General features: G+C 39.1%; 1 protein-coding gene across 1 annotated transcript in view; it reads left to right on the top strand.

Moving 5' to 3' along the window:
• Positions 1 to 26,824, top strand: part of ZFPM2 (zinc finger protein, FOG family member 2) — a 321,346-nt gene that overhangs the window by 41,863 nt on the left and 252,659 nt on the right. The window contains exon 2 of the mRNA XM_035125261.2: positions 18,774 to 18,932. Within this exon, the coding sequence (XP_034981152.2) occupies positions 18,774 to 18,932 (159 nt within the window). The remainder of the gene's footprint in view (positions 1 to 18,773; positions 18,933 to 26,824) is intronic.

The raw sequence follows: 26,824 nt of genomic DNA, 5'->3' as shown, positions 1-26,824 counted from the left end.
TATAAACTTAGTTGGTCTTTAAGGTGCTACTGAAGGAATTTTTTTATTTTGCTTCGACTCAGACCAACTCGGCTACCTACCTGTATCCAGCTAAAGTTATTGTTGTAAACTCGTGTGCTCTACTTATTTATTATTGGTACAAAACTGATTATTTTACACTGTTGTTTTGTCTAGCCATCTTTATCAACTGTAACAGACAGGGAGGTAAATGTTGAAAAATATTTATTTTAAAGTAGAATTAAAGTGCCATAAACCTAGTTTTGTATTTAGGGGGTGGGAATGGTTGCCTCCACAAACTGCGACCATCAATTTTTCTAGTTACAGGTAGGTAGCTGTGTTGGTCTGAGTCGAAGCAAAATAAAAAAAATTCCTTCAGTAGCACCTTAAAGACCAACTAAGTTTTTATTTTGGTATGAGCTTTCGTGTGCATGCACACTTCGTCAGATACCGTCTGACGAAGTGTGCATGCACACGAAAGCTCATACCAAAATAAAAACTTAGTTGGTCTTTAAGGTGCTACTGAAGGAATTTTGTTCATCAAAATTTCTGATATGGATTAAGAAGTTGTTTGGTAGTTTAGAATTCAGGAAATAATTTTTTATTTTTTAAAAAACAAGCGTTTAGTAATATGTTCTTGAAATGATGAAGCTGCCCCAAACAGAAGGTGCTGGAAGCTTTTCTGTGGGTTATGGGTTGATTTTGCAAGAACTTTGCTAAACATTTATTAATAGGGCAAACTTGGAACTTTCATGATAAGCAATTAAAAACAAAACAGAGCTGGTGGCATTTCCTAACTATTGGATAGCTATGTTATGCTACCTATTTGTATTATTAGTGCCTTTTTATGAGTGGACAATCTTGTGCCTTATTTCCCTCCTGCCAAGGATATTTTTCTTTTTTAGGTGCATGACAAGAAATTTAAAAGGGGGGGGGGGCAGAATCAGAGGGAGTCTGGTGAGGACTATATAGGAAGGCCAGTTTGGATTCCCTTATGGTTAAGGAAAAGGATAAAGCAAGGCCTTGTTAGAGCAGTCACGTAGGGGGGAAAGCATTCCCTGTTGCCTTTCGCTTTAAAGGTATATTATAATTCTTGGCATCTTTAACATAGACGCAATCTTCACATTCTGCCTCCTTTTAAATACTTCACCTTTTGCATATGGGACCCCTTTGATGAGATGTGCTCCTTTCTTTATGCTCATTCTTTATTTAAGAAGCTCATATAGTAAATCAGACTATATGACAAAATCAACAATAATGATGATACTTCAGCCATGCATTTCCCTCCAGAACCTTTGATTTTTGCTATGACAGGCATTTATTTTCCTGTTCTCTACCATCCTATTTTCTTGGTCATCTTCCCGCCCCACCCACATGTTAATGACTCTCAAAATGGCATTGTGGGGTCTCTCTCTCTCTCTCTCTCTCTCTCTCTCTCTCTCTCTCTCTCTCTCTCTGTCATTCTCTTTGTCAGAGATCTCTGCAGGAATTCTTCATTACTTCCAAGTAAGTGGTCCAATTTTCTTAGCACTTTAAAATAGTGCATCTATCTCTTTTGTTATTTTAAAGGGGATGCTTGTATGTTAGGCTGGATCGACTGGTTAGCTCGGTAGAGGTGGGCCTCAATCCATTTTACAGATTCTGTATGTTTAAATTCCATTGTTCTCACAGTAAGACATAAGTACAGTACATAACACAGCACTGGATTACAACCTAGAGCTTGGGGTAGTGGTGGTACATGGGCATGGTTTTCATGTCTCAAGGAGACACCCCATATTTTGCTTTTCGATAAGCCACCTGGCAAGAATGCAGAACAGGATGGAGTAATTTCTGTCCTGATGTCTTCTTTATTTGGTTGCCATTAAGACAATGTATGATGTTACTGTGTATGCATAGACTCTTGTTTGTTAAGGGTGCTGGGAATTGTAGCTCTGTGAGAGATAAGATTCTTTGGGGTTGTGTGTTTTAAATGTATGCTCATTTACTTTTAACCTGTTGTGTTCTGTTTGCTATATTATTGTGAATATAACATTAATGCTCCTTATGATCTTCCTAAGAGATAGAAGAGTCCAAAGAGGGTAGTCTATATGCTTGATCCCTTTTAGATAGTGCAGTTTATTATAAATGTGTGTAAATGCAATCTGAGTCTGTGCTATTTAACCTCTTTCCAAGAATAGTATAGCTTAGCATAGTACTGGTAAGAAAATTGCCCCTGAGCTAGAACTGAAAGTTCAGCAGAAATCTATGCTACCATTATGTTTTATCACTGTAGAAGCCAGGATGGTGGAGGCTGTGTAAAGTTTAGGGACAGTTTTAAAATGGAGAGTAGGGTCAAGGGTGTTGCCTAGAAACTCCACCCCATTTTTAAAGCAACTACAAATACATTTTGGAAAATATAACTATAACACATTGTTGCACACACACAAATGTACACATATATTTAAATAATATGGACCGCATCTATTTTGGGAAGTGGAAAGACTTGAAAGTGCAACTTGATAAAAGGTGTATAAATGTTAAAATTGACGTGAGTTCTTTAAACATCTGCATTTTAAATATGTAAATGATTTTAATCCTTCAATTAAAAAAAATGTTCTCATGTCCTTCCTGTTTGTCTCAATATTAGAAAAATGAGTTTTATATTTCAGCATGAATCTAAACTTCAATATTACTGTCTATTGTTGAAATTACAATCAATAGTACTTTAAGGCATAATTAAAAATCATTAATTAATGCCACTTGCATTGCAAACCCCACATTTAACACACATTTCCTAGACATTCAAGGACATTAAGCATACTATATTCCAAATATGAAGACGGGAGGTGGGTGGTGGGTGAAAAGGAAGATGGTTTAATGGAACATTTGTCTTTTGGTATATATACCTGAATGATTAAGTATTGCAAATCCATTTGTTATAGTTAAGTGATATTAAACCTTTATATTTAGTATTGTAAAAGTTAGTCTGCCATGCTGAAAGGTTACATAATCTATTAAAAATAAAAATTCATCCACATTGTTGGGAGAATTATTTTTTAAAAAAATGGTTGTGAGAATTCCTCCCTTCTTCTGTCAGGATCAATTACTCTGCTTCTAATAAAAATCTGTAAGAAGGGTCAGGTTAGTGATCTGTGCGCACTGTGGATAATTTGTGATATTACTGCCTAAACTGAGCCAAGAGTTCCATATTTCTGGCAAGAAAGTAAAATGTATCCTTCATCTTAAGTCCCCTACATTGTGTGTAGATGGTGGGGTACACTCAACTGGTTAAAAACACTAAGAATATCTGTGTTTTAAAGATGTTTGGGATGTGTTGATATATTTTTGTATGAAAATTGATTTCCAAGTGTTAGTTATTGAAATTGGGGGGGGGGGGGAAGATACCCGACATGATTAATTTGCAGAGCATACCATTATTCTTTGTAAAATTAAAGATTTAAAGCAGTGGATCACATTCAGCTAAAGAGAAGGAAATAGAAAATTAGTGCTTGCCCAGCTTTGGGAAGGAGTAGGGAGAGCTCTAGGACCCTGCCAAAAGTTTGCACCTCCTTCCCAAAGCCTTCCTTACCTGGGTTTGGGAATGCGGCAAGAGGGCTAGGTGTGGGGGGGGGCATCAAATTTTGGCCTCACAAAGGGCACCATATTACCAAGGTGCACCCCAGCTATAATGATCTGAGATAAATAATGCCTGTAAATAACCTAGGAGCAGAATCTATAACCTATTTGCTGGCCCTGCCACGCATTGCGTTTGTTAAATGGAGCCTCAGAGTCCCACTTCAGACTCCCCTCACCTTCAGAGTCCCCCTGTTTTTCGTGTGTTATGTTTACATGGGTGTATCCCCACCCTGTTCCGACCCATTACCTATCCCTGTCCCTCCCCCCATCCCCCAGTTCATCCCTGTGATTGGGCCCACCCTGTCCCGACCCATGACCTATTCAGCCCCTCCACCCCCCCCCCCAGGCAGGCCCCTACATCCACTCGGTCTAGTCTGGAAAGCGGCCTAGTCTGCAAAGCCGAGCCAAGATACTGTGGAGAAGGCAGGTTTCATTCCTGTGTCTCCCCCCACCCTGTTCTGACCCATTACCTATCCCTGCTCCCTATTCCGCCCCCCTCCCCCCCAGGCAAGGCTCTACCTCCACTTGGCCTAGTCTGGAAAGCAGCGTAGCCTGTGGAGAGGGTAGGTTTCCTAGGTGTAGTATCAGTGTAGCCGTCGCTAGAGGGCGCTGTGTTGCAATCTCTTCTGTGCTCCCAGCATGCACTTGTGGGTGATTTGTGAGTTCTGGAACATGTGGTTTTGGGGGTTTTACCTGCCGTAGCTGACACATCTGTGTTTGAAAACGGTCTGGGGACACTCGTGCAGTCACATTTGACTTTGTGTCTGAATTTCAACGCTATCAGTCAAGCCATTTTGTTGAACATTGGAGAGGAAGGAACATACCCAGTTTACATATTTATATACCGGTTATAGATGGTCTTGGAGCTACATGCCATTTGCTGTGCAGAATTATATTTACTTATGTCAGAGGGCCTGTTGTGGCTACTCTAGAGTAACGACTCCAGCATGGTCTTTTTAGGCTTTTATTAAGTGCTGATTATTTACAGTGTTCAGAGCGGTTAATATACATCCTTAAGGTGAGGTGTCAGAACCTCCGAATGGCGATTGGCGCGTTTTCCTCCAGCATAGAAGCTTTGGAAGACCCAACCTCTTCCCCCTACGTTTGCGTCGCAATTCCGGAATTGGGGGAATTGGCCTTCCCCCCCTGTTCCCATCTTCCTGTCCCACCTGGGGCATGGGCTCCGCAACCTTGCCTGAGCCTCGGACACTACTTCCTGACTCTCCGCTGGAGGCAGAGCTCTCCTTGCTCTCTCCAGCGCTTGGGGATGGGCTGGAACTTAAGATGGGAGGGACTTCCCTGTATCCCTTGTCCCTCACAACTTATGTAATAAAGAATTATATTTTTGTTTTGCTCTCATCTGAGGGTACAATGCATATAACTTTATTGAATGCTAAGTGTCCAAAACTTTCCAAAAGCAAGGGTTGGAAGTTACTGGAGAAAGGGTTTTTGTTTTTGTTTTACTTCTGGGATGCTGTTTGGTTAGTACTGAATCGTTTCTCCTGTCTTACAAATTGAGGTGGGAGAAATTAGACCCTCCCATGTAGCACCCTCATTTTTGGAGGTGAAATTAATTGAACTGATTCAGGGGGGAGAAATAAGACATCTGAAGAAGATAGTGATTTGGCTTTGAAACTGTGGTAGAAGTTGATTCCGCAATGAACAACATCAAAAAATCCATGGAAATCATCCCTACTTAAGCTCAATTTGTTGGAATGGGGTGGGGGTGGGGAGTAGGTTGTCTACTTAAGTAATTTAGCTTTACAAGTTAACAACAGCTTTATTTCCTCCTTTCCTTGTGTATGTGTGTGTCTGTGAACTTTGCCACCAGCAAGATCAAACACTCTAAGACAGGCATCCCCAAACCGCGGCCCTCCAGATGTTTTGGCCTACAACTCCCATGATCCCTAGCTAACAGGACCAGTGGTCAGGGATGATGAGAATTGTAGTACAAAACATCTGGAGGGCCGAAGTTTGGGGGTGCCTGCTCTAAGAGTATGTGTGCGTGTGTGTCTGCCTGCCTGCCTGCCTGCCTGGCAGTCACCATATACCTTCTCCCAGTCAGATGCTTTATTCATAAATCATCATAATACATCTCAAGTACAGCATTAGAAATGTACTCTATGTAAATGTCTTTCTGGGGCCAGGAAATGGTGGCTGGCAGCAGAGCTTTTGCTCTTGCATGTTTGAGAAGTATACCACATACACAAGCTTCAGGAATAGGAGGTTGCTCACCCTGCTACCCAACTAAGGTAAACAACTTTCCTTGGACTACCTGAATCAGCTGGATTATTTGCAGCACCAGCCCTAAAAAATACAAAATGCTACCCTCCTCTCTCCAATTGTGCACACTGTGAAGACATTTACAACAACCCTTAGTTGGTAGTCACAAATATTCATAATGTTAAAACTGAAGACATTGCAGAGTTCATGTTCAGGTAGTACAAGAGAAGTACAAGATCATTCATCCGTATGGGCTCAATAGATGATCCTTGTGAGATACAGGATAGCTTTACTTGGATCCTAGTACCTGTAATTACTTGCAAATGAGAATATGTATGTGATTAGTAACTAAGCCCACAGTAATGAATATGGTAGATGACACTGTGTCATTTACCATGCTTAAGCTGAGAAGTCCTGTCTTTTAAATAAAGGAATCCATTTTTTGTCACTAAATTGATTTTTATCAAACCTGGAATAACTGCACTTTGCTTCTGTGTGTTTCACCTTTGTGCTAATTGTATGCAGTATCTTTCATTTGTTTTTCGTGATGGTCCTTTGTTTAAAAACAACAACAACCAACCAATCAAGTTTATTTTCTTTGTGGTTGACATATGTTACCACTGCATAATGCTTTCATTGACAGGCACCCTGTTAACAAGAAAGACTTTAAATATGTTTAGAATATTTGTATGATTCAGAGTTGATATTCAAGGTGAGGACAAAAATGCTAGATGTGATTGTTAATTACTGAACCATAATAGGCAAGCTACATATTGGATTAAAAAGGTGATAGCTGCTGGTCTTCCTGGAAGAATGTTTCTATTTTGGTGGCTAAAGTATCTTGAGTGGCTGGGATCCTCTCTGGCAGCCCTAGGCACATTCCTGTTTGAATATCAGCCGGATGATCCTAGAATTGCTAAACTATATGCTCTCTCTACTTGGATATACTGCAGTAGCTATGCAGTACTGTACATGACTTGGACTTGTTTCCTTTTCAAAGTTCAGTGTCTGGTAGCATTTTGTTAACATCTAGATTTTTCTGGTAACTTCTTTAAAATTTTAAATAATTTTACAGTAAATTTACAACAATTATAATAAAAATATTTATATACCTCTATCTTACATAAATATCAGAGTGATTTACAAAAACAATATTCCTATGCAAACTTAATTTAACATCAGAGATAATCAACTATTACTGATATGTTTTTTTAATTGTCTGCACAAGGTTTCTGCCTTAACAACAATAAGCCATAACAACAATACTAAAATACCAACACAAAATGCTCTGATCTGCCTGTAGATTATCCAGTTGCTTGAGCCACTGAAGGGTAGGCACTGTATGAACCAAAAACACCACACCCAATTGTGCTGGCTGCACAACAAATCCTTAAGGCAAATACAGTAATTTGCATTTTCTAAACCAAGTAATAATGAACTACAAGAGTGCACAGAGTTCTTATCACAGACACACCCATCCCTGAATCATGGAATTGTAGAGTTGGAAGTTACTCTGAGGTCATCTAGTCCAACCCTCTGCAATGCTGGAATCTCAACACGCGGTCCCCCATCCAATTTGAAACCATATTGCTGCTATCCACAGAAAATGCAAACCCACTTTTTATTTGGAGGGGAGGGGTAAGGAGGATGGGAGAGCCAGCCATATTAATTGATAAAGGATCACCAGGCTTCAAAAATAACACTATCTCTACTATTGCTAGTGTAGGTTTGTGTTGGCATATTGGTGTAGTAAGGTAGCAGCACTGTGGGATAGCTTTCCAGGCTGGTAGCATTTCAGGCTGGTTGCACAAGAAGCTGTCAGTCAGCCCCATACCTGAGTAGTATAGCATGGAAGGTGAACTATGCTGCTCACCTGTGTGTGGTATCAGGGACAGTTCTCCAAAACTACTGTTTTTCTGTATACTTTTACTGTATACTTTTAAGTACACCCTCACATACCCAGATGACACTACCCTGCACTGCCTTACTGAATATCCAATAAGGTCCAGCAAATGTGCAATTAAAGAGAATATCAAAGAAAGTCAAAATAAAATAAATTTTTTTTTCTTCCAGTAGCACCTTAGAGACCAACTAACTTTGTCATTGGTATGAGCTTTCGTGTGCATGCACACTTCTTCAGATACACTGAAACAGAAGTCTTCAGTGTATCTGAAGAAGTGTGCATGCACACGAAAGCTCATACCAATGACAAAGTTAGTTGGTCTCTAAGGTGCTATAGGAAGAAAAAAATTTTTTGTTTCGACTATGCCAGACCAACACGGCTACCTACCTGTAATCAAAGAAAATGTTATTAACAGGCAGCCTAATGCTTTCCAGGGATGAGGAGACCCTTTGCATGAATTCCTTCATCTGTGCTCCAGCTCATGGAAAGCCACCGGTAGCATGGCTGCATATAAACTTGTTCTGATATTTGAAAATCACTAAAGGCCCATATTCCCTTTTGGATGGCCTAGGAAGACACTAGTTTAAGTTGTCTGCTAGGTACTACTTCACCATGAAAAAAGACCAAAAGAAAATCCTTTTTCATTTGTTTCCTAATTTTTTGGCGTAAAGTATATTTATGCTTTTCTGGTTTCTGAAAGATATATTTTCCAATATATTTTCCAATGTAAACAACACATGCATTTCCTAACACCTATATTAGCACCTCTTTAGTTTTTTTATTGCATTTCAAAGGGTTTGGATGGACATTAATCCTTAAACCTTTCTCAAGTTTCTGTCTTCTTTCTGGCTAGAATTGAAACAAATGCTTGACATGCTTGGTAATGCTCCAACTAGGATCAGAGTTTTTGTTATTCCTTGGAAGTTTCAGTAACTCTCTTCAAAGATCCACTGTCATCCTTGTAGTCTTCCTCCAGCCCACTCTGAATACTCAATCAGCCGCTGTGAACCTGAGTGGTGTTTACGTCAGTTTCCTCCTGCTTCTACTTCTGTCTCATGTCTCCCACAGCTAATGTGGTTGGTGGGGCAACCCTCCTCTTTGTCACCATCCAGAAAGTGGTATTTTCTTCCTTCTCCTTACCTTACTGGTCACTGTTTTCAAAAGATGCAAGCAAAAGTAACTAGATGCCTAAGAACACTCAAAGCTGTTTTGAGAGGCTTTCAGATGGTATATGTGTACATCTAATGAAAAGAGCTATATGGAGCATACTGAAGTTAGCCATTGTTTAAAACCTTTTTCACTGCAGCCAGTTATATGATTTCTGTCAGTCCAAATTGGTGACCTTTCCTCAGGCTCCAATTTGTGATGAGAAATCCCCTGAATATTAGCTCTTAATTTGTAATATTTCTGTACCTGGAAAAATGTACACATGTTCCCATAGGCACACATTTGTTTTGTTAAACATTTGTGTGCATACAGGAACCAGGAGTCTCTTAGAAGCCAGAGAAAGGTGAGTAGGAGCTCTTTCCTTGTTGCCTGATCCAGACTTTTGAAACTTTGGGCTCACAAACAGCAAAGCAAACACATCTATGAAGGCTGTTTTGGGGTTTTTTTGACCAGGATTGGGAGTTGGGGATAAGTATCCAGTGAAGTCAAAACTATCTTGAATTGCACCCTAAAAATCCACATTGCATGCCAGCAGAAGCTGGAAGAACATCTGAGTGTATGGTTTGGCAACAGAATAGCTGTTTACTAATTTTTCCACCAAAGTCTGGATTCTGATGATGAGAATAAATCCTTTCTCGAGTGTTCCTTTGCTGGGACATCAAGCGGGAACATGCACAGATACTTTAAAGGAAATATTCCAACGATCTTGTCCTAAATAATTACACAGCAATTAAGTATTATGCTAGTGACATTATTACAATTTCTTGTGCTATTTTTACTGATAGTAATCTGTAAATATTGATGCTCAGTTTAATTTAACAAAGAAATCATACATTATGTAAGAGAAAATACTAAACTTGCATTTAATGGCTTGTATGCCACTAATGATAAAAGAGTAAGAGGGGTAGGAATTGAATATTTGTAAAGGAAAAAAACAGACCGTAAAGATGTCTTTCAGGAGTGTATGCAGACTTTCCAGATATTACTATTGCATTTCTTATGTCTTCAGATTCGTATCCCTTGTATCTCTTGTAGTATTCTATTTCCCAACCAACATCCTTCTGTTTTCCATATATCCTTGCAGTAGTACCCACATGTTATTATAATGCATGGTGACATTTTGTAATATCGCGGTCTATAGAGTTTTACGCTCATTTTTTTTAATAGCAATGTCACTTCTATAAAAATGTCCATCTTGGAAATCTAATTATTTTCAAAAGAATTTCTATTACTGTATAGGACAATCATGTTATATTGCCTGTGACAAGCAGGGCTGCAAGCCATTTTTTATGTTTCGTCTGTATTACTAACAATGGCTGACCATTATTACTACTACTATAATATATTATTATAATATTTTACACTTTAATTTTAACTCTCTTCTATCCTATTAAGAGCAGTCTTAAAAAATGTCAGTGTTTTAACAGCTCTCCAGGATGGTGTTGGCTTTCTTACACACTTATATTGGGTAATGTTTCGGTCAATTGCTAATTTGCCATCCTAGATGGTTTTCCATAGGGTTTCTTTTTCCATTTGCAAAATTGTGAACCTCTTTTTATTCTGCACACTGCTTTGAGGTACTAAAATATTGTGCACTTGTCAAGCTTATTTTATCCTCTGAAGTGCAGACACACAACCCTTGTGCACATAGGTGGCAAAAACTTGTCTTATACAAAATCTGTCTATTTGTCCATCTTTCCCAGTATTATCTGTTCTGACTGACAATGACTTTAGGGTCTCACATGGGAGTATTTTGGGTCACCTACTAACCGATCCTTTTAGGATATCAAGGATTGAACCTGGGACCACAAAGCACATTGAGCTATGGGTTCCTCATACAAGTAGATATGCCACAAAGGAAAAGTTTAGATAGAATGGAGTCATTGAAATGATGCAGAGAACCTCCACCTGTGGATTGAGTTTCAGGAAACCAGAACGGATTGCAGCAATGGGGTGCAACACAAAAAACATTGATGGTACATGTTCTCTGCTAAGATACACAGACTTCCAGTAGCAGTTCTGTTTGTTGCTTTACACTTTTGGACTATAATTGTAAAATAAGTGTGTGCGTATAAACAATTGTTAAAATGATTGCAACACAGGATGGAGAGAAATTCTTTGCCAAGAATACATCTAGAATAAAATAAATAAATCTGAATAAAGAAAGCACATCAGCACTAAGGAATTCGAAAAAAATTCGAGAGTAGAACAACAAAAAGATGGGAAAGCTTCTGTAATTGACTATTGAGGACAGATGAGATAGTCACTGAAGTGTGCAATTTGATAAATTAGCTATTAAAGGGAATACAATAAGTTGTCTGTAAATATATGAGGAATATAAACAGGCAGGATAGGAAAGTTATTTGATGTGATACAAAGCAAAACTTAGCAAAAACATTATAGTGAACTTCCAATACAAATTTTTGTGATGCCTACTAGATTAAGAGTCCTATAAATAGTAAACAAAATAGTTATGACTTTGTGTGTACAATAAAAGGGGCATTGCTGCTTATAGTGGAAACTATTCCCTACTGCCTGTTGTCTTTGTCCATGGAGCTGGACCATAAAGAAGGCTGATCGCCGAAGAATTGATGCTTTTGAATTATGGTGCTGGAGGAGACTCTTGAGAGTCCCATGGACTGCTAGAAGATCAAACCTATCCATTCTTAAGGAAATCAGCCCTGAGTGCTCCCTGGAAGGACAGATCGTGAAGCTGAGGCTCCAATACTTTGGCCACCTCATGAGAAGAGAAGAATCCTTGGAAAAGACCCTGATGTTGGGAAAGATTGAGGGCACTAGGAGAAGGGGACGACAGAGGACAAGATGGTTGGACAGTGTTCTCGAAGCTACGAACATGAGTTTGACCAAACTGCGGGAGGCAGTGCAAGACAGGAGTGCCTGGCGTGCTATGGTCCATGGGGTCACGAAGAGTCGGACACGACTAAACGACTAAACAACAACAACAACATTCCCTACTGCAGCTGGAACATAGGGTGGCTGAAGTGGTTTCAGTCTCTAGAACTTGCTTCATTGAGTGAGGTGTGTGTATACGGATAATATATTTGACCCAACCCTTTACTCCCTCCCTCACCTGTTAACATTTTTAATGGGTCCCCATATATCAATATATACTAGCAAAGTGCCTGTCACTACATACTTACGTTAAGAGCATTGATTTCCAGCCCCTTAATAATTTTAGTTGCTCTTTTCTGCACCTATTCCAGCTCAACAATATCCTTTTTTAGGGTCAAACTGCAATATGTTATCTAAAGAGCAGTGCCTTTATGTGGAAGGCACTTAAAGGGTTCAGCTACCTAGCTAATGTAATATTTAGTTTGACTCTCACCCGCAGCAGGCAGAACTGTGCATAGTATTCCAGGTATGATTGCACCATAGATAAGCACAACAACACTAGCAGTTTTATTTTTGATCCCTTTCCTAATGATCCCTGGCATACTTTTTTCATAACTACCACATACTTGATCAACATCTTCGTAGTGGAGCTGTCCATCATGATTTTGAGATCCCTTTCCTGACTTGTCACTGTGAGTTCAGACTTTATCTAGGGTTTTTGTTTTTGCCCAAATGTCTATAATGCAGTGCATTTGCCATTTTATTGCCTGTTCACCCATTTATATCCCATCTTTTGAAGCTCTTTTAATCCCTTTTTGTTTTGTTTTTTCTACCATGAATAATTTGATGTAAGTAGCAAACCTGGCCACTTCACAGCTTATCCCTAACTTCAGACCATTTATGGACAAGTTAAAAAGCATCATTCCCAGCGCAATATTATAATATACAGTGTCAATACTATGTTATATTTGTCTGACTAGTAGACTTTAAAAGTCAGATTATGTACATTGCAGACAGCTATATACCTCTTTTGTTGGATCTATGTAATCACTTGTCTTAATTTTTTTTCTATAAAAAACAACAGGCTTGTTTTGGTCGCTGATTTGTTTGTGTCTTCGAGGGGTTAATCACAGTGACTGATGCAAATTGAGAGCAAAGAAAAGAGCCCATGGTTAATTGGAGCTTTCATGATAGGAAAATTTCATCTCAGGTTAGATTACCATGTAAACAATAACGTGATCTTAAGTATGTGTGGAGTCGAGAATTCAGTGCAAATGTATGATGAGCAAAATATGCATGGATAAAATACTTGGAAATTACTCAGTATGTAACTAGGTGTTGTTGGTATAGCATATTTTAAGTTGCACAGCAACATGTTTGTAAACAAACCTTGTTATCTAAGTGTGACAAGTGTGTTTAAAGGCTTTGAAAGCAATTCTGCAAGGGGGCCAGGAAGGCAGGAGTGGCAGTGCTTTACTGACCTGCCCGTCAAGACAGAAGGGTGGTATTTCAACCATGTTTGTTTTTTTAACTGCAACAGTTCCAAAGTGGTATTGCAGAGGGGCTCAGATTTGACCTCTTTCTGCGAAGGCCAAGCTCCCTCCACATCCTACCCCAATCAGCTTTCGTTTTCTTTGATCTTGAATGTGCTTGTTGCACATATGCTGGCCAGTAAATTCTCTTGAGCAACATCATTAGGAGCTTCAAAGTTCTTATGTGCATCCTATTTTTATTTCCTGTAACAGGTTGGAATGGGAGATGACTACATAATACTAGTACTTATAATGTATATTGCTTGTTGATAAATGGATCATTTTTTACTTTTTCCCTGACCATGTATCAATTGGAAGCCTCTTGAAAAAATTAGTATTACGTTTCTAAAATAGCCAAAGGGAATATGTAAAAGTTAACAAACAATATTTCTTAACATGGATTAGCTTCCTTTCATGATTTTTTTAAACAGATGATAGATACTTCCCACTTTTTCAAGTAAATGCTGACTCTTCCTTTTCTGCTTAGTTCATCTTACCTCTCCTTTTATTTGGGACTTCCATTTTATTCACATCATTTTTATAATGACTCTTGTAGTGCTTTTCTTTTACATTATAGTATTCTCTTCTCGTATCCATTTTCTGCTTCATCCTTCCCTTCTTAATCATCCATGTCCTTCCCTGCCCCCACAAATCCCACCAGTTAATTTCTCCCACCAAAATTGAACTCCATCTCTCATCAGGCCCCAGCAGTAACAGGGAATGGTGGGGCTTTGACGAGTGTCTTACAGAGGTTGGGGGGGGGGGTCAAAGGCTGGCCCAGGAGATGAGGCCCATGATTTAAGGGGTCTGGTGCCACCCGTGGGGCAGGAGTTTGGGGGTGGGTGGGTAGGGGAAGGGTCTGAGCAGTCAGAAATGGAGGTGGGATGCAGGATATGTCAGAAGCGGAGGAAATGGCTATTCAGGCAAGGGGTGGGACATTCAAACCCCCACATTCCCTTGCCCCTCTGTCTTCTAGAACCAGAGATTTGAAGAGGGAAGTGCAGGAGAAGCCTCAGGCTGCACATGTGCACTTCATCAAATGAGGGTACATAAGTCTGGAGGATGGAGGCATGGTTCCAATGTTGCTTCAGCTGCTCCGCCAGGCATGAACTTGGAAAAGTTAATGCCAGCTTAAGTAGAGGCTAGAAGTAAGTGTTTGTGTGTATCTGGTGAACATTAGGAACTGCTGTGTGCGCTTTTGTCAATAACGAATTAACTATCGGCTGTTTGCCTTTCTGAGCAGGGGGTATGTAGGACAGGCAGCATGGCCAATAGTCAATAATTATGCAGGTTGTAGTCCGGCAGCATCTGGAGGGCCACATATTAGCCACTCCAGCTCCAGGATACAATTAACTTCTCTCTGTGTCTGGGTCAGGGATAGGAAACAAAGTGCCCTGCAGATGTTGCTGGACTACAACTTCCAGCCTGCATGGCCAGTGGACAACAATGATGGAAGTTGTAGTCCAGACACATCTGCAGTGTGCCATGTTTGCTTTCCTTGGTCTGGCTCTGCTCTATTGAGTCACTTTTCTCGAAAGAAAAACAAACAAGCCAGCACGCAAAATGTTTCCCCTACAAATATGTTACCTGCAAAGTCTGTTTTTGTACACCAATATGATTATTTTTTACAAATCATAAATAGAATAAGAGATTTATAAGTGACCCAATGAAGAACACATCCTGTATTTCAGAACAATTCTTACATTCTGTTTCTTTTCATTACAATAGCTTTCTGTGAGTGAACCTAGCTTCGTCTGGCACAGGCTCTAGGGGGAAAAACAGCAACAGATAGAAGTTTATTTGAGATCTTTTAAAGGTAAAGGTAAAGGGACCCCTGACCATTAGGTCCAGTCGTGACCGACTCTGGGGTTGCGCGCTCATCTCGCATTATTGGCCTAGGGAGCCGGCGTATAGCTTCCAGGTCATGTGGCCAGCATGACAAAGCCGCTTCTGGCAAACCAGAGCAGCACATGGAAATGCCGTTTACCTTCCCGCTGTAGCGGTTCCTATTTATCTACTTGCATTTTGATGTGCTTTCGAACTGCTAGGTTGGCAGGAGCTGGGACCAAGCAACGGGAGCTCACCCCGTCACAGGGATTCGAACCGCCGACCTTCTGATCAGTAAGCCCTAGGCTCAGTGGTTTAACCACAGCGCCACCTGGGTCCCTATCTTTTAGTATTATTCAAAAGAGACAAGTGGAAGAGATATCATTGAAAGTAAAGTTCTAAACTACTCAAACATCTAAAGGCTTTTGAAAACTTTATACACAAGCCCAGTTAATTCTGTCATGTACCAAAGTGCCAAAAGATTGAGCAAGGATGAATGTTAATCCACTTTTATAAAATCAAAGGGTTCGTATATTATTTTTTACTGTAAAGAAATAATTTGAATAAAATTTGACCCTTTCTTCAATAGTCTGTGGGTCAAATGGAACCCACCATTAAAATTCTCTAATATCTTCCTTGTATTAGCATTTCAAAACTCAATTTAAATATTCACAGAGCTCTTTTTTTTAATAAACTTAACAAAATTCAGGTAATTTCCTTCAACTTTCTTGATTGAACGAAGGCAGTAGGTAGAGATATAAAAAAGATGTACAGCTATGAGCAAAACCTGAAATCAATTATATATAAAAATAATATAACACATGGAATGAAATTAATCAAAAGTGGAAAAATTATACTATATGATTCTCTGGTCTGCTACCTGCAGGCAAGGAACGCAAATGAAAAAAAAAATCAACATTCTTCTCTCAGATAAGGAAAAAAATTAATAAAAATGTTTCTTTCCTACAGATCCCCTGATGCAACTTATGTTAAAAGTGAGTGGCTCCAGGAAGAACTTGTTCAATTTAAATAGCTCCCATTTTCCTTGGCCAGAAAAAAATAGCTTTTGCCTTGCTGTTAAGCTCAATTACATCAGGTTTGTGTGGATTTGCAGTGTCCAGGAACACCTGTGTATCCTCCCTATCCTTGTTAACTGCTGTCAGGCAAACTCAGAAAGGACTTGAGAAAATGATTTACAGTTTTTTCATAATAAGTAGCAAATAAATAGTTTTAACCTTGAACCTGTTTAAAAGTTGGAGTTCTATCCTGTTTGTGATTGGGAGTATCACAGGGTTTCCCTTCCCAAACCTCTATTAGCTCTTTAAATTCAAATAGTGGAGGACAGTAAGAACCCTGGTTAGGTCCCAGATACTGTACTATCAAATGCCATAGCTGCCAAGTTTTCCCTTTTCTCGTGAGGAAGCCTATTCAGCATAAGGGAATTTCCCTTAAAAAAAGGGGAGAACTTGGCAGCTATGTCAAATGCCCTCATCGCAGCCAGCAGTTATGTTAGGATCATGAGAAAGGAAGGGAGCAATGATTAGGGTTCATGGTCAATTGGTAAAAATGAGCCCATGCTGAGCCTCAACACTGGAAAGGTGTGTTCTGAATAGCATGGGCTTGAAATGTGTGTCAGCATAATAATAATAATAATAATAATAATAATAATAATAATAATAATAATAATAATTGGAATCGGAATCCCTTCTTTTTAGGACTCATTTTGTGACTACTTTGTTCAGAGAGATAAGAGGATTCAGCTTCCAGCATTCACTTCAGAATGTGTGTGTGTGTGTGTATATATATATAAGCTTAGATAGATAGAGCATAAGATATTGTTCTAGTCACTTGGCATTTGGGTAGACCTGAAAGTTGATAGGACTTGGAATTTGATTTATCAGTTTGCCTCTGGAGACTGAGATGAAGTACACTTTTTTGACCTCATCCTGTCTGCTTCAAAGAGCTCTTCCAGAGGTGTACATTTCTAGGAATGCTTGTGATTCTAATAATGGAATCTCAGAATAACTGACAGGAACCCCCAAAGTAGAGGGCAAATGCCACTCTAAGTGCACTATATAAGGTTACAACTTGTCACTATATAGTAAATTTAGTTTCATTAAAATATACCATATTCCTTTCTAGAATATAAAATAATAATGTGTAAGCTCAGTTTCTTTGTTTCTTTGTTTCCATGCCTGGAAACAGTGATGGGGTAGACCAGTTATGGGTACATGTGTATTATCCATACTGCCATGTGGGTAAGCGGTTGGTGATTTTTTTTTTTAAATGTACAGATATATGCTTGTTATGTAGTAGCAAAATTTGGTTACATAAGAATGAAAAAGAAGCCTTCAAATAGGATAGATTCAGTTGGCTTAGATACAAGAGGAGTATTCCATTATATCATTATATCATCCCCCACCTCCTTTTGAGGAATGTGTTGTATTTCTTCTTTCAAGTCTTGCCTGTCTGCTTTCCTGAAATGTTTTTGTGTGTATAAGTTGAAGGCTCTGATTATCATTGTTTTTAGAGACTAAAGTCAGGATTGACAGAATTCTTTACCTTTAGCTCTGTCTTCAAAAGTATTCTGAGATTCTCATTTCAAGTACCCTATCTACTTATCAAATATAAAATAAGACCATTGATACCATAAATATTTAACTTTGAGTAAAACTGGTTATTAAATACAGAGGTAGTATTGTACTATAAAACAGGATAATTCACAAGTATGTTTTTGACATGAAAGCAGATGGTGTATACTTATCCCTGCTCTCCATCCCGTCATTGATATTGTTTGTACCCAAGAATATGTACCAGTCTTTGGTCCCAAAATACCCAAAGTGTTGGATACAAGATGCCAGTACTACTGCACAAATCACTAATAACTCAGGATCCAAGTAGTTAAAAAATAACCTTCATCAGTACCTTCTGAAACAAAATCTGAAGTCTGGGGGAGACATGGTTCCATTAGTCGGCATAGCATGAAAAATGGGCCCCCAGGATAGAGTATTTTCACTGGTTACATCACGGCCATGGAATTCCCTTATAAGAGGGCAATCCTATTTCACTGAAAGTCAGTGAGAGTCCTGCTATTTATTGTTTGCTTGCTTGTTTGTTTAATTTATATAGCACCCTTCATCTGAGGAGCACAGGTAAAACACAAAATACTTAAAACAATAGCAAAACACCCCAATACCCCCCCCCCCAGTTTAAAAGGCCAAATGCCTGAGGTAAGAGAAAATTTCTCTCCTGGCCCCTAAATACAGTATATGTAATGAAGGTGCCAGGCTAGCCTTCCTAGAGAGAGTATACCAAAGAAGAGGGGCCACTACAGAAAATTAGGACTGCTATTCATATTTTACTTCAGTTGTTTGTATTAGATATAGCTTAGAAAAAATAAGATTGGTTTAAGTTGCACGCCTAGAAAGCTACTTGGGAGTGAGACCCATTGAAGTCAATTGGACTTGCTGCTGAGTAGGCATGCACTGTAAGGAACTTAAAGAACAAGCTAAATAAGAAGAGCCACCTATGGAAGACCAGCTACTTCTGTTATCATCTACGTCTATGAAACCTTACGTACAGATGTCCAACTTGACACTTTTATTATGCGACTACTTGTACATTATGTTGGTACAATGTTGTTGGTTTCTTTAAAGGCCCCCTTGAGGATGCTGTTGAGGAAGAAGAAGAAGAGTGTCTATCGGAGGGAAATGACATTATCTCCAAAGAAGACTTTCCTCTGGAGGGAAGCTTTTCTGCAGAATTTGAGCCTGGGAATCTGAGCTGTGAAGAAGTGGAATACTTTTGTAATAAAGGTAATCAGTATTAAGCAATCCTTGGGTCGGCAATCATTTGTATTGAATTGACTCCCTTGAAAATATTTTACAGAAAAAATGCCTCCTTTGAAATAATCAGATGTACCCAGTTCTTGCTGAACAGTTTGTTAAGCAATTGCTACTTCAAACTAACTGTTTTTAGGCACTTGCAAGTGATCTCAATGCAATGTTTTTAGCATTTGCTCCTCCTGTAACATTTTGCCTTATTTGATTCTGAAATTAGGATAAAAGAGCCTTTCTTTTACAGCACACAATAAAACTGGTATGTGTTTATATTTGGTTTAGGTTTAAAGGCATTCCATTATGTTTCTGGCAGTCAAAAAGTCATTTGAATTAATTAAATAAAGTGGTATAAGTGCTTTAAGTGTATGGTGTGGATGTGACCACACTATATTCAGACTTAAGAAACAAAAAATTACAATACTGTACATGTTGCATATCAAGTCACAAATCTTGACACTAGTAGCAACATGGTTATAAATTATATTTTAAAAAGAGTTTCTTCTCAGAGCATTTTCAAAATAATTTTGTCCAATGCTTTTTTAGCTGTATTCCTCTGGTTTTTATTCCTATGAACTGTTGATTACAAAATTATAAAACACAGCAACTTTTCAAACATAAGCCATGAGCAAAAGACAGGTTGGGTAGATTTGCATACCATGCTAAACCTATTTAGCAGGATGCAAATGAACATAAATGAGCTGCAGCAAGCCTTGAGCTTTCACACTCCTGTCTCTTCCTCCTGTGCAGCAGGAGAAGTTTGGAATTTTTCTCTTCTGCTCAACCATGGTTTGTTACATTTGGATTGATAAAGTGTGGTTAACATTAACTATGGATACTTTCGAAACCAGTTAGCTTTAACTGTAGTTGAAGAGGAGCTGTCTAGAAAAAGATTAAGAAAGAGGACAGGAAAAGAAGCACCAAATTGAACAGCTTTATAGCTTCACTTTCCAGACATGGAGCACAAAAGGAATCTGGCTTATTTCTTTCTTTAAAACATTTTTATCCTATTCAGACAAGTTCAGGGTGAATAACAAAAATAAATTAAAACAACATTAATAAATCAAGAATTCTCCTGATTGAGTGGTTGGTTTTGCCCTTCAGTTCCTCCGGTTCTTTATGCTATATCAATGGTTCGTTGTGCTTGGGACCATAATAGTCAACTCTTTCCCTCCCTAAAACTGAGTTGACAAAAAGTGTTTGGTTTCTTAAAGCATGAAATGAAATGAATTATATTGGTTTTAACTTTAACGCTGGACTTGAGCTGTGTCAGTCTGTTCTGACCCTCTTTTGGAACTGAGTAGCTAGATAATAATGATGGATTGCCCCCTAATGATAATTTGTCTCTACTTTGTCCCAGTTGCTTACATTTCAACCAGGAAATAATGGTCTAGTTCAGATGTAACATAGACAAGCACGAGCCCTGTGCCTATGCATTCTTGGGGATGTAAAACAAGTTTCAAACCCTGGTTTGTTCAGAACCTGCTCATCATAGTTTGTCAGTGTGGACATAAAAGTAAACTATGGTGACATAAGATGAAACGGGTAACCCAAGGGAGCCTTCACTCACAGCATGCCAAGAAGGGAGGAGGGGTGGACAGGCGGTGTGCATGGGCATGAGACTTGAACAATACCAGTTTAAAAGTTGAAGATGGACCATTGCTTCTTGAGGCAGCGAAGAGCAAAGAAACTTTAAGTTTGTTGAATTGTCTGGCCCATATAATATGGCATATTTGTTACTGTGCAGTCACTGTATCATTATGTGATTTTATGCCTACTCTTTAAAGTCTTGGCGGCAGTTATCAGAAAATGGTAATGTTATAATAATGCAGCCTTCTTCTAAACCACTTTAGAGGTTTTATTAGAATCAAATGGTATGTACATTTTGTGAAATAAACAAATACATAAATAAAAAGTGAAAATACACTGGTGGAAAGGATTCCTGAATCTTTCAAAGATCTTGCAGAAAAATAGCTGTTTTATTTGCATCTGCTTCTAACAGTTTAACTAGAAACTGCAGCTAGATTGATATGTAAAATTATGACTCAGCACACTGTGTTTTTGCTCTCTTTGCTCTCAGAAGGTTGATATTTCATAATATTACAGTTATAGTAGAAGCCACATCTGATTGGCTTCTTGGCCCATGATTTCCAGCCCTCCAAGCTTCTTAGACCAGCTTTTTACTTTACCTTTAGCATATCTTTAATTATCTCTGTGCCCTCTTTCTTGTTTTACTCCAAATCTGCTTTATCCTTGAGTCTTCCTTTCCTGAGTCCACATCTCTCATCATCATCATCCGTTGGTTTCTGAGATGTCTGTTCTTCAGTCTGTTTTCCCATGCCTCTTAGCCATCCTATATCTCCCTAGCACTTCAATATTCATTCCCCCTATAACATACAGGACCTTCCTGATACTGAGTTCTGTAAAGTGTCTCAAAGCCTCCCTGTGCCCTCCCACCCCACACATTTCTTTAAGCCAGGCATCCCCAAACTGCGGCCCTCCAGATGTTTTGGCCTACAACTCCCATGATCCCTAGCTAACAGGACCAGTGGTCAGGGATGATGGGAATTGTAGTCCAAAACATCTGGAGGGCCGAAGTTTGGGGATGCCTGCTTTAAGCGTTATTTCCTAGCTCTTTTTCCTTCAGGTTTTTCTATCTCAGTGCATTGCATACTCTGTACCTGTCCTTCAGCTTCCTTGCCTCTCAGCTGATGTCTCTTAGTTTCCCTATATTCTAGACATCTTCTCAGTCCTTAGCCAAATTTACAACTTTCTTTTCCCTCACAGAAGCTGGTCTAGAAACTGTGTCATTTACTCAGTAGCTGAGCATTCTCTGTTATGGCATCACCTAAGCCATTCATTGTCAGAGGCTGCACTTCCATTAGTTCAATATCATATAGATTAGGCAGTTTATTTACTAATGCATATTCATTTAGGCTGCAATCTAAAGAAACAATTTCTTGTTCATTGTATGCCCAAATGAAGCTTCCCCTTATAGTTTCCACAGCTAATGTGAATGGATTGTGGAATCTTATAATGGTTTGCCCTGTTGGCTGTGGAAGGTACAATGGTGAAAATGAAAGAGGAACCTATCATTGCTTCACACATGTATAAATGAGTTTTTCAGTCATGTTCCTGACTTCTGGCTGTTCTGAACAATTAGAAACCCCAAAATATGAACTTCAGATTTGTACATCACTGAAGCAAACAGTAAAGCTTTTGCTTAGACTTTTGTTTGGTCATCTGTTTTCCAAAACATGGGTTTACTGAAGACATCTGTTGCATCTTCACACATAAACACACGCACGGCTACATGGTCTTTGACATCTTTACACTCCTTGTGGGAGATGATGTATAGCAATATTAATAAAAGAAGCTGTAAAACTGTCCTTCACTGCCACAGCTACAAATGAAATTGGAAAGGATATTTCTAAGAATGAAAGTGTACATAAACCCAGTAATCTCTTTCCAACTGAGGGCGGTGTGACAGAAAATGCCTACTTCGAAGTATTCAGAGAACCTATCTGGATGAAGTAGGAGAGTATTATAAAGTCATCCCTGGATTGTCCTGTCCCCCCCCCCTTCTTTTTCTTTTAATGCTTTAGGGAGCTCTTTGGAAAGGACTGAAAATTTTATTAAAGGGACCTTGGAAATTCACTTGAAGTGCATCGGGTCATTTCCCCCACAAACTCTGTATTAGATTTTCAGTGCTCCTCCTTGCCCCAGGCTCCACTGCATAGCAAAGGAAGAATCAACCAAATAACTAAAAGTTCACACACAATACAAAATAGCACTACCATTATTTTATAACTTTGTGCCAAGGACTCCAGGGGAAGCTTCCAACTAAGAAGCTGAAGCTTTGAGGCTGAGACTTGGCCTGATGAGCTACCATAGTCAATGAATGTGCAGGTCTTGGGGGGTCTCATTCAGCCACAGAAAGGATTTTGACGTACCACAACAGCCACTGTGGTATAAATACTGGCAAATACAGCCTGACAGTAAGCTTGATCTTCTTTTCTTCATTGGTTAAAAATGTATTCATTCAGTTTGCTGAAAACTGAATGAAGGCTGGACTGAAATGCCCTCCCAGATGTGCAGGTAGGGGGGAATGGGGGGCATTTTAAAGAATATTTGGAATTGGGTGGTGAAACTTAGCTTTCCCTTCCTGAGGAACTGCACCTGTGACTATATTTCTGAAAGTTTAGGAGGGGAGGGGAGGGAAGTTGTTTCCGTTCTCTCTAGCTGTTAATACTGGTGGAATAATTTAATATGAGCTGCATTTTTGCTGAGTCTGATGAATTTCAGTTGATTTTATTATTTGTGTTTGTCTTGATATTTTGATCATGAGCCATGTAATTTTTTTGTGTATAAAACTATGTGCAAGACACAGTTAACCTTTGTTTTTAGAGTTTGCAGTTCATGTTAGGTGGATGAGACCTAGCATGGCAAGGGGGGAATCTGCTACTGGCACATAAAAAAGAGAAGCTGAAAATACCCGTTAATAGTTAGGATGCTGTTTAAAAAGCTCTACCGATGTAATCAGTCTTTGTTTTACAAATCAGACTTTGTAAGTAGGTTATTAAAGCTGCAGTACTTTGCGCACTGTCCTACAAAGTAACTTCCATTGATCCTAAGGGTGCTTACTTCTGAGCAGACATGTGCAGGATTAATTAAATCTTGTAATTGTTCCTTTATTTCAGTGTGGCTTGAGGATCGGCAGAGAGCCTTTATGAAAGAGTCAACAAAAGCTGAGGGTAGGAGTTGGTACAGATGTAAAAATGGTTAAGACACAGGGAACCACTCACAGGAGTATACATTTCTTGGCTGCCATGCCTTCTATTCTTTCCTAGTTGGCCTTCATTAAGTGATGCATTGACACAAACATTAAGCATAGTTAACACAGACCGGATTCTGTCTTCTTAACCAGAGTTTTCTAACCAGAGTTTTCTAACCCTAATTTCAGAAGTTTAAGAGGAAACTCGGTGTTATACCGTGTTTCTCATATTATAAGACATGTCTTATATTTATTTTTTCCTCAAAAAAACACACTATGGCTTATTTTCAAGGGATGTCTTATTTTTTCCCTCCTCCTCCTCCTGCTGCGGCCGGCATTGCTGCTGCGCCTATCACTATGTCTTATTTTCGGGGTATGGCTTATATTCCTTGAATGCTTAAAAATCCTGCTATGGCTTATTTTATGGGTATGTCTTAAAATATGAGAAACAGGGTAGTTACTAGAAGTCAGTGTGGGCAACAATGTATATAACAAATAACTTGCATGAAGTGTGAAGGAATTTGTGTGCAAGTTGTAAGGAGCTGAAGAAGGAGCCCACGATCCATTGCACTGCTCCTGATGTTATAAGTGCTGCTAAAAGACTCAAGTATTACATTTTATTGTTTTCTGCATCCTTTTTCTCCTTCATGCTGTGTCTGTGTAGAGCTGTCGCTGGCACTGTCTCTAACACTCACCAAATCCTTGGCAGCCTAGAAAATGATTTCCTGGTATCCCTCCTACCTTCTGTTGAATGATTTGATGTGAGCATGTGTAAATATTTTCTGCAGCTTTTGTGTCTAGCTTTGATACTTAATATATTTGCTTGTTTTTCTTTTTTTTCTATGTGTGTGTGTGTGCTTTAAAATAAGCAGGAAGGTTTAGTTATTTTTTTTAATGAAATATTTTCAATCAATAGTGATTTTCCCTCTCCTGAGCAATGTCTTTAATGACATATTTTCTGCTCTTCTAATGCTCGAGCAATTGGAAGCAGGATCAGCACAAGGCAGCTATACCATACAGTAATCACTCTTGAGTTCAATAGGGAGGTCTTTACAGACAACTTTGTTCTTTTTTCTTAACGGGATTAAGAAGATCAGCTCTTTAATTTTCTTGCATATAACAGTGACATTTTCAGGGTGTGCTTAGACCAAAGAGTTCAAAGTGAAGGAATAATAAAAAAAACCCACCCAAAACCGAAAAGCCAATATGACTTTGTTTTTTACCTTGCTGGAGGAGCTGTTTCTGCAAATCATCTATAAGCTTATTGACCTGCATCTTTGACTCCTTGTTTTCTCTGGATTTGGCTGGAGTGTAGACACTGATAGAGCACTGATAGAGGTGATTGAACAGCCCCCAGCTTTGCTTGGCACAAGGCCCCACAACTCCCCCGGGATTGACATTATCTTTTTCTGACAATACTTCATGTTTCTTCCAGCTTGCACTTCCTTAATTTTATTATTTATTCTTAATTCTTCCTGGAGCCTTTATGTATGTTTTTCAAGGAAATGAAGGGCACACTAATTCTTTTTGGTAAGCAGAGATAGTGTATAATACATGATGACATGTGTTCCCCAATGGAAGGGGAAAAGGAGGAAAAGGCTAATGTATGTAATAAACAGTACTTTTAAAATATTTTCAAAGAATTATCAACATCAAATTCCCGATGGTTTGTGCATGTATTAACATTGAGGATTTGTATTGCGAAATCTATTACTTGATATATTCTGTCTGTACCATGAAAGTTTATTTGATCCAAAAAATATATGTGTACATAAGTAAACATACTGCATGTGCAGCTGGAAAACATGGTTTCTTTTGGAGTTTTCTCTACTGCTCATATGCCCGAAGAGGCAAGCCTCTGTTTAGTTTTTTAAAAGTAACTTGCCTCTTCAACACTGGGAGCTGCTATAGGCATTCAAACAATTTATCTGGATAGTGGCCAGAAAATGCAATCTGTTTTAAATCAGCTGTTGTGATTCATCAGAATTTGCTTCTGGTTTCCCTTAGCCAGAAGCAAATGTAAGTGAATTAAATAGAATTACAAACATACAGAGTCTAGTGTAGAATGGACGTTGATCTCCACATTTGAGCTCAGACTGGAATTACTTCTCTACGTCAGATAGAGGGTGATTCTGGTAGTAGTTCCCTTATCTTAGATCAAGTGCTGAGAGCATTCTCAAACTACTTGCACTGCAGTGCATCTGGTCTCCTCCAGTTGTGGCATACTATAGTCTGAGTAGGTTGATAAATTTGGGAGTTGATGGATATGGTCCTATCATTAAGTTTAGTTGTTTTGACCTGTACAGTTTAGTAGATGTAAGGGGGAGAGAGTATAGAGAACCTCCCCCTATCATCAGGAACAGCTCCTCCCCAAGCAGCCATGGAAGCGCAGGGTCTGAAGGAGCTAGTCAGGAAGCAGAGAGGGAGAGCCAGGGCTCCGGCAGCATGGAAGAGCCCCTGCTCCACAGGCGGGAAGAGAGAGAGGCGGAAAGGGGGGAGAGGGAAAAGACGGAGCGTAGACCCTTTCCCCTGGCACCGGAATTAAGGAGGAGGAGGAAAGGGAGGAGATTCGCTGTCCCCAGGCTCTTATGTTGGACCAAGGGGCGGAAAGGGGCAGTGCCGGATTCTGACACGGAATAAGCGGACATGAAACCGACAGCTCATCACACTGTAAATAATGTGCACCAATAAAGACTATGAAAGACAAGTATGTGGAGAGTCGTTACTCAGGAGTAGCCGTAATAACCTCTGACAGTAGAGTTCATGATTATATACAAACTCAAGAACAGCAGAGCAGAAAAAAACTAATAAATCTCATTTTAAATGAATTTTATTTCTTACATGCTATGAAAAGATAACACAATTCTTGGTACCTCCTTGTGTAACTTCAGTGTGCTGTGATGTTCCCTAAATCAGTTCTGACCACTATTAGACGTGCAATAATGGGTTTGATGGATCTCTAGCAATTGTTATATTTCTCTTTTAAAACTCATGATCTCATGCCAGATACAATTATAATTAGAGTCGATCATAATGGCAAAACTTCCATTGGCTTTAGTTGGATCAGATGTAGGCTTTGATGATTCACAGTCTGGAG

This window comes from Zootoca vivipara, chromosome 8 (genome assembly GCF_963506605.1).
Source record: "Zootoca vivipara chromosome 8, rZooViv1.1, whole genome shotgun sequence".
Classification (NCBI taxonomy): Eukaryota; Metazoa; Chordata; class Lepidosauria; order Squamata; family Lacertidae; genus Zootoca; species Zootoca vivipara.
Note: the sequence above shows the minus strand (reverse complement) of the source record. Positions and strands in the feature narration are given on the sequence as shown.